The 9,218-nt window shown below is 40.7% G+C and overlaps 1 protein-coding gene across 1 annotated transcript; it reads right to left on the bottom strand.

Moving 5' to 3' along the window:
• Positions 1 to 4,775: 4,775 nt before the first annotated feature.
• Positions 4,776 to 8,703, bottom strand: LOC310868162 (heat shock 70 kDa protein 12A-like; the record flags this gene model as incomplete). The annotated part of the gene is made up of 4 exons (XM_083778429.1): positions 4,776 to 4,903; positions 6,578 to 7,258; positions 7,555 to 7,720; positions 8,593 to 8,703. The coding sequence occupies 4 exons, from the start codon at positions 8,701 to 8,703 to the stop codon at positions 4,776 to 4,778; spliced, it is 1,086 nt and encodes a 361-aa protein (XP_083634555.1).
• Between the last annotated feature and the right edge of the window lie 515 nt (positions 8,704 to 9,218).

Here is a 9,218-nt window from a genome sequence, read left to right as displayed (position 1 = left end):
AAACAGTTTATTTCACATTACTGGTCCAGCTCTCAGTATATCCACTTCGATGGTATAGCATAAAAATAAAATGCACATAAACCTACAGAGTGAGCATTAGGTGATGAACGCTCTACAGTACCTCTTCATCAGGCATTGCCATCGTCCCTTGAGACGGCCAAATGCCCTCTCCACGGTGATTCGTGCCTTGCTGAGTCGGTAGTTGAAGGTTCTCTGGGCAGGAGTAGCACCGGTTTCAGGGTAGGGTTTCATTAGCCAAGGGAGGAGTGGGTAGGCAGCATCACCCAACATCACCACTGGCACATCTACACCTGATTTGATTTGATTTAAAATGGTTATTTTAGATATTATTATTTTTTGCGGCTTACGCCTTTTATTGATTTTTTAAGGGACAGACAGTAGGCTGACAGGAAACGGGAGAGAGATGGGGGGATGACATGCGGTAAGGGCCGTGTCGGGTCCGGGAGTCGAACCCGCGGCACACCGCGACTGGATCACCAGTCCGGTGCCCAGACCGTTACGCCACGGCCTGGGCCTAAAATGGTTATTTTGAACATGGCAATTTAAAAACAAATGCATATTCAAAAAGGAGAAGAAGCATAATAAATACCTGCAATCCTGTCTGTGCGATTGGGGAAGAGTGTGCCACTCTGACCCCTGTCAAAAACACTAGAATTTGCAAAAACTCTAGCTTCATGGACTCTGCCTGGCCATCCCACATTTATGTCCCAGAATCTGAGCCGGTGGTCTACAACAGCTTGCAGAATGACAGAGTAGAAGCCCTTGCGGTTGTAGTAATCTGCAGGTGTGTTTGCTGCTGACCTCATCCCGATATGTGATCCATCAATAACCCCGTGCACAGTGTGAGAATCCAGTACATTCGCGGAAACCTTGGATGATGGTGTTAAATTCCGGTTCGGATGGTGTTTTGATGTACTGCGAGAGCATTGTTTCCACAATTACCTCTACGACCTCATTGGTGATCTCACACGCTGTTGAGATGGCAACACCAAATAAATGGGCTATGACTCTGTGTAATGTGTTGGTCGACAGTCTCATAATGCAGATGGCCACACGGTGTTCCACAGAAACAGGACACCTGAAATGGCTTGTATCCCTCTCAAGATGTGGCCGGAGAATGTCACACAGCTCCATGAAGGTGGTCCTCTTCATCTGAAAGTTTTGTTGCCACTGCCGATCTCCCCAGGATGTAAGGACAAGCTGCCACCATGCCCTAGACCTCTCTTCAACCCAAATTGTCCTGAAGTAGAAATAAACTATATATATATGTTAATATGTCATCAATACTTAATATTTTGAATAGTGTAGAAGTAGTTTTCTAGTTAAAAAAAATCAAGGTGCTCAGTGGCGGACTGGCGGTACAAAAGTTAAAAAAGTATGGTTTGTGCTTCAAGGATCAAAGGGGCAAGAAAGAGGGGTGATCAGAGCACTATTAATTAAAATAATGAGAGGGAGGATATAAAATCAGAGTAGGCCAACTTAATTATTACATGTTAAAATGCCAACATTTTCCGACTAAAGAGTCTTTGCAGGGCATGAATGAAGTGCGTGCGCACGCACACACACAGCATTAGTGTGGAAAGTGTGTCTATTGTGTGTTGCTCACGTGAGCAACACAATCAAATTAAATATGTTGATAGATTGTTTATCTGGTTTTCTTGTGTTATTACACATATATGTGCTATTACACGGATCTGTGTGTTTCCACACTAATGCTGATTGCTCAGCCTGCTGTGTGTGTGTGTGTGTGTGTGTGTGTGTGTGTGTGTGTGTGTGTGTGCTTCATTCATGCCCTGATGAAGAGATGCACTTTAGGAGTCGGAACATTGGCGTTTTAACATGTAATAAAGTAGGCCTACTCTTTTATATCCCCCCATATCGCCACAGCTCTTTCATGTGATATCGTTTTCTAGTTCCTAGTTTCTAGAGAATAGGGCTGCATGGAATGATTCAGATGGTTGCAAGTTGCATCTGAAGGGATATTATTTATACCATACCATAACTTATTTACACTATTTCTAAAGCATTGTGGAAATGAACATGTATTTTCTGGTGAACAACTCGTATGTTTCTCACCTTGTTGTCGAGCGCGAGTAGTAGTCAGCAAATAGTTTGGACACAAACGCATTTCTCAACGCCGCCTGTCTCCTGTTGAATCTGCGTATACGCGCAGTACGCGCCGATCTTATTCTGCGGACTACATGCAAATAGCTAACATAGGACGTTGGCTCTTGTTGGGCTTGGCGTAGTCTCCAAAGTAAAAATAATAATAATGCTAAAGTAGGATCCATATCAAACAACTAACTGAACTAAGCAAAGACGACACTGGCGCACAGAACTGACTGACACAGCGACAAGCTGACAGTGAAGTAACGGCAAAGAGGCATTGCAATGCAATGTACACTGAATTTATTTGAGACGGGGATCAATAATGTCGCATAGTTGATGAGGTAGGTGTCCTTGCGCCAGCCATCAAGCACACCGTCATCAGGAGGATGAAAGTGTGTTATGCAAGTGTACCCGGGTGCGCTGTTGAATCTCGGGCAATGTGAATCATGGCCATCGGGGACCAGGCAACTGTATTCGGAAACGGTTCCAATGAAACGGATTCAGTCCGTCTCAGTGTGAATCCCCTATATATGCACAGCATGTAAATAACAATGGTTAAGCCCCCACCTCTAAATCACTATGTTTAAAATGAAATAAAACAAAACCGCATTATCGGGTGCTTGACATAATGGTTCACACAAAAAGAATGCCATTGCTTTGATGCTATAGGCTATGCTGCTAATATTATCTGCTGCTATTTTTAATCGTGTGTAATAGGACTTTATATGCTGCTATTTGACCTTATGTGATGTGCATGCATGTAATGTCTGCTTTTTCTTATTTTATTTTACTGCACTCATTTCATTTTTCATTTCAACCCTTTATTTAGTTCTCGGAGAACACACTGAGGGCTGGGACCCTCTTTTTCAGTGGTGCCGAGATTACAACACATCAACAATGTACAGTGGGGGGGGGAAACATAACATAAAAAAAGAAAACAAAACATAGATAAATAAAGTAAATTACTGGTAATAATAAGGGAACATTACATAGTGCTCAACTCAATTAAAACAGGTACAGTTGATATTTACCAGCGTTGATATATCAAGTTGATAGAAAAGGAAGAGAGCTGTACTTTAGTGAAGTCTGTAAGCCTGTAAGGTGTTCCAAGTGTGTGGGGCAGCGCACTTGAAAGGAGATTTGCCTATGTAGTGGAGGCATGTATGGTCTCAAGCATCAAATAATCTTGAGAGCGTGTATGATAAGAAATAGATTTCCATTGTAAAAGATAATTTAAATAAGAAGGTGAGTTCCCAATTAGAGCTTTATAGACAAATAAAAAACAGTGTTGGTCTCTCCTTGTCGCAAGGGAGGGCCAACCAACCTTATTATACAGTATGAAATGATGAGTGTTCACACAAAAAAATGGCTGGGCTAAAATAACCAATCTTGGGTTATTTTTAACCCCCCTCCTGGGTTACAAAGGTTCCTATTCAACCCCTGGGTTATTTTGACGCAACAAAATGGGTTATTAATTTTGGCCCATAACTTGGGTTATAAAAATAACCCATTCAGAGGGTCAACATAACCCAACTTTCAAGTTATTTTGACCCATAATGTTGGTTATGAATGAAGCATTATTGGTTCAATCAGTCAGTCAGTCAATCAATCAATCAATCAATCCCAACTCTCTGAGCCAACAATAAGGTTACTCTCATAAAAATAACCCAGAAATCTTATAACCCATGAATTGGGTCCCTATATCCCAGGAAATTGATATGGCTGGGATGGGTTACATAAATATCCAAAGTGTTTTTACTGTGTATAGTTGCCTGCAAGAGGCATGAAACTCTTTGTTGGAGCAACCATCAACAACAAACCCTTTCCAACAGATACTATACATATGAATGGGAAAAGGGGAGAGAGACTGACCAAACAAACAGACATTTACATTCATGGTTTTGCTAACAAATCACATAAAACAACATATCACCAAATAATACCATAACAAAACACTAAACACAACGACCCATAACATACACATTCTAATATTAAAATAATAAGACATATAAGAACAATAACACACGGTCCTTGGCACCCCAGTGTATGCTGGGAAATGGACTTCCTCTAACCACTCCCATGGGGTGTGACCTATCCGGTCCAACAATTGGGTTACCCTCAGAAAAATAACCCAGAAATCTTAACCCACTTTAAAAACCCATGAATTGGGTCCCTATAACCCAGGAAATGGTTATGGCTCTGGAAAATAACCCAGAAATATAACTCAACGCAAGTAACCCAGGAATTGAGTTACAGAAATATCCCACATGTTTTTAGTGTGTTATAGCTGTCGCCAGCTGTCGCCTGTTATAAATCTGAGGGCAGAATGATAAACTGGGTCCAAGATGTTAAGTGTGGTAGCTGATGCTTTTCTGTATATAATGTCCCCGTAGTCCAAAGCGGAGATTAAAAGTGCTCATATTATTTTTTTAATCTGAATTGTTTTATTATTATTTCGTTCTATTTCTATTGTTCTTCCCTTTAATACAAATTACAAATGATAAAACCTTAAATAAGATGAAGGTAAAAAAAACAACAATAATGTCATATTTTCACCTCACAGGTTTTGCTATTTAGTATTTACACTAGGGTTGCCACCTTTGAGATAAGGAACACTTAAACGACCACGCGGCGAAGCAGCGCCGTTATCGGATCACATCGACTAACTGGCCTTGGAACGCCTCAGGATCCCCCAGGAGGAAGTTACTATGAATGTTGCCCTGGAGAGGGAAGTCTGGGGCTCTCTGGTGGAGATGTTTCCCCTGTGACCCGACTACGGATATAAGAGGTTGAAGCTGGATGGATCAGGGATAGATTAACCCCCATGAGGGCACCTGAGCCGGTAATGTGTTGGTTACCGGCATACCTAATTTTTTGTGTTTTTTTAAATGTTTTTATCATATTTTGGACCTAAATGTAACTAAATCAATGGCCAATTTCAGGGCCTCAAACCCAGTACCACGTGGTCCAGTTTCCTCAAAGGGCCCCTAATTAACAGCCAAGGGCCCCTGGGCCCCGGTCCCGCTGGCCCAATGGCTATTTTGGCCCTGGGATGGATGGATGATTTCACATACCATATTAGCCTTTGGGGTCACTTGGTGGTCACTGTGGTCAATTTATTAACTGTTATGAAGTAGCCTCTTCTGTTTATAACAACATACGAGTTCTGATTCTGAGTTGTTCTTTAAATGGGCGCAATATTTATTTCAATTGATTAATTTATATTAAATACATGTTTATTTATTAGACTGTATTCATAAACAATCAACCACAATAGTCTACTGAAATAGTCTGATAGTTTGGCTATATGCCCGCATCAGCAGCCATTGGCTATTGCATGGGCAGGACAATAGAAATACTACTGATTGAAAACACAGGTTATCACATATTACCGAATCGATCTCAGGGGCAGTTTCAGTCATGAAGAACTGTGACACTTGTTGTTGGGTGTTCTGTGATCATACTGTTGATCCCTGAAGCATGCTGTTTGCTATCAAACAGTTCCCCATGCGCCACAGAAAACATACGCCTATGTCTAAGGCTGTAGGAGCATGCTGTTTTCTCCATTTGGCCATTTTCGGATTTGGGTAGGATTGTGTGTTAAAAATGAACCCCATGGGACCTTATTTTTGCCTGTTATCTGGTCAGAATCTTAAAATACACCCTTCAAGGATTAAGAAAAAACAGGCTATGTCAAAAAGTCCACTACACAATTAGTATGATGGCTCTTTAACATCAAATACAAAGTTACATCACATGATGTCAGAATTAGGTATTCATATACAACTCAACCTAACAAACCAAATGCAGTATAAAGTATCCTATCACACAAATAAAATATATGTAACGGTAAACCAAAATCACCATTTCCCCAGTATACCATATATAGCTAATACTTGTGGACAGCCTATTACACGTACAGCATATTAATCTCATAAATGATACTGAAGACAGAATAAATAAGTTGGTATTAAATACTTTTTCTTTGCACTCTACATTGATCCTGTCATCTCTGAATAGGTTTTATGCCAATTACATTGCAAGTTGCTCTGCTTAAGACTATCTGCAATAGTCTTACCCTTATTTTTCTACCGTAATTATTTGCTCAAAAAGTCAATTTTGACTGACTTTGTTGACTTGGAATCCACATCAGTGGCAGTGGCTGTTATTTCTGTGAAGCCAAATTTGACTTGAAACTTGATTTCACGATCCAGCCCACGTGTAGTATCTGGCATCGGAAGTTCAATTGAGTTACGTTTTTCCATTCCCCATGACTCATCAACATATAGTGGATTTTTCCTTTCTGTGCGGAAAAAACTGATACTCACTGATGTCGTGTTTCTATTCGGTGGTATGAAGATGTGCTCTCTGGTTTCGTTCCAACCCACATCTTCATCTATTGTCACCAGTGTTTCGAAAAGATCACGACAGCGGTCACCCCTCTCACTTGTGAACTTCTTCTCAGGCTTATGCTTTGACGCATCAAACGGTCCAGAGACAGCGATGCCATAAGTAAAAGCACTTTTCCGTGATGCCACTGCGTCAGGGCTTCTTCCAAACATGACAGCTCCCTGCATAACGGCCTGCTGGGCCAACGCAGGGCACAGTACTTTGCACTGAGCACCAAACTGCTCTGTAATGTGTGTGCGTAGAATCTCACTTAAGGCGAAACCTCCCACTAACAGAAGGTAGTCGATGCTGAAATCCTTTTTAAAGATCTCTTTGAGACTTTTAGTGATGCCACTCAGGCTTTCATCAAAAAAAGATCTCAACTTTGCTCTTGAGAGTTTGATCACCCCTTCGTCCCAGATGACACCCTGCACATTCTCAAAGTAATTCTCTATCGGTTTCTCTTTCTCAGCCAGCTTTACTAGGCTAAAAGGGCAGGACATTTCTAAAGCATCATCTGTACCCTTAAGGTAACTGAAGCCATACATCAGCTTTTGAACCTCACTGGGTTTTTCTCTTTCATAGTCATTCCAGAGAGTGTCAGAGAATATTTCTTTCAAGCAACTTTTAAAGTTTTTGTTAACGTGCTCCCCTCCCATGTCATTCCCAGAGGCCTTGTGCAGCTCTTTCAGGACGCCTCCATCCAATACTTCATGCACCGTGATGTCAATGGTACCGCCTGCAAGACAACAACGTTAGGCTTTAAAATATGAACGTTTTTTACATGGATAAAAAGTGGACAACAGAGGAAGAATGTAGTGTAGTTGCATACATTTAAAGTAAGGATTTTTGCAGTATATTTGAACTGTAAATTAAACTAGTTTGTACAGATGAGTATTAATTTGTCTTGCACGCACGCACGCATGCATGTGCACACACACACACACACACACACACACACACACACACACACACACACACACACACACACACACACACACACACACTATATTACAATATCACAGCACAACATACCTCCACAATCAGCAACAATGTATTGTGTTCCAGGTTTTTGTTGTATCGTATACATAGCACTTGTTGAGTTCTCATCAAGAAAAGCACTTGAAGGCAGCTGCTTACACCAGATGGAGGCTGCTTCTGGCTCCAATGCGAAGACCAGTTTGTTGTCCAAAATGCCAGCCTGGAAAGAAAGAAAGAAAGAAAGAAAGAAATAACTAAAGAACATTTACATGTCTACAGTTTAAGCTAATTAATTGCAGATTAATTACAAAACCAATAGATCTCTATATCCAACTCCTTAAGGCTCCTCCACAAGAGAGAGGGAGCCCCAAACCCTGAACCCAGGCCACACCAACCAGCAAATGGATACAATATGATACTATGACAATACTACCACAATCATCACAATATAACCAGTAAGACGCCAAAGGGCGAGGTTGCGTGCACTGGCCATATATGGAGCCTGTCTTGAGTGTACAGGGTTTGATGAGGTCAGATCAACATAATGGAATGTCGGAACCGGTCAGCTCCATATATGGAGATCTAAGGGTCTGACAAATAATATGACAAATAAGTTCCGATACCGATACAGTATCGGCCTATCGGGACATCTCTAGTTAAAAGGGAGATCATGTGGATGTTGCTATCTAAGCGCCAACATATTTTTACATACAGTATGTAGACTTAAAGTTACTGAATATTTGTCATTAAGAAGCATCAATTTTGGACAACAGGCAATATGCGTTTGTAAATAATATAATATAATATTGTTAACCTGTGTCCAAAAGGATTAACTGTAGGATATTCCCACATCATATAAGCATACAAGTACCACAAGTTACATTTAATGAACAAAGTGAACAAGTTTAATTTCATAACGTTTCTGGGGAGTTCATGAATGAAGTTAAAATAAATCAGCGGATGATTTGCAGAGATTTTTCAGCTAATAATAATTTTGATCAACATGTAATAACAACATGGAATTACCTCAGTTGCTGCTTTTCTCATGAACTGTTTTGCGGAAGCATCCCAAATAGCAGGAACAGTCAGAACCCAGGTGAAGTCAGACACAATGACTTCTCCCATGGTTTGTTCCTGAATGGTTTTCAGTGCATGGTCCTTCAGGTAGCGTAGACTTTCTATGAAGACCTTCAGGGCTCTCATGCTTTTGCCATTCACGGCTGTAATCATTAACTCCTCGCTGAGTTCCTGTTGAAAATGTTAAATGCATGTTGTTGATAAATACATGTATACAGATGTATACACACACTGTAATGTTTGAGCACATTTCTATCCTACTTGCAAATCAACAATATCATATACTTACTTTTCTGTAGAGTTCCATCTTAAAGTTTTCAAAGAGAAATGTTTTCTTTGCCTTTTCATTCCCCTTTTGATTGTATTCCGTTTCAGCATCATAACCAAACTTGATGAATTTCTCATTTTCATCAAATAGAGCACATGTAGCCGTCTTTGGGGTGGTCAGTCCGCCTTTTGTTCCCCATTGTGGAACTATGACTTCTGGTTTCCCGCCGATACAAATGGCGTACCCACTGTAAGCAGTACCAAAGTCTATTGCTACTATATTTCTCTTTGCATCACCCATATTAGAAATCTGAGTAAAGCTAGCCCAAGACAACACGAGTGAAATGAACACACCATATACTGTCCCAGTTTTT

The sequence above is a fragment of the Protomyctophum parallelum genome (genome assembly GCF_964188405.1).
Source record: "Protomyctophum parallelum genome assembly, chromosome: 12".
NCBI classification, from domain to species: domain Eukaryota; kingdom Metazoa; phylum Chordata; class Actinopteri; order Myctophiformes; family Myctophidae; genus Protomyctophum; species Protomyctophum parallelum.
This window is presented reverse-complemented; position numbering and strand designations above follow the sequence as displayed.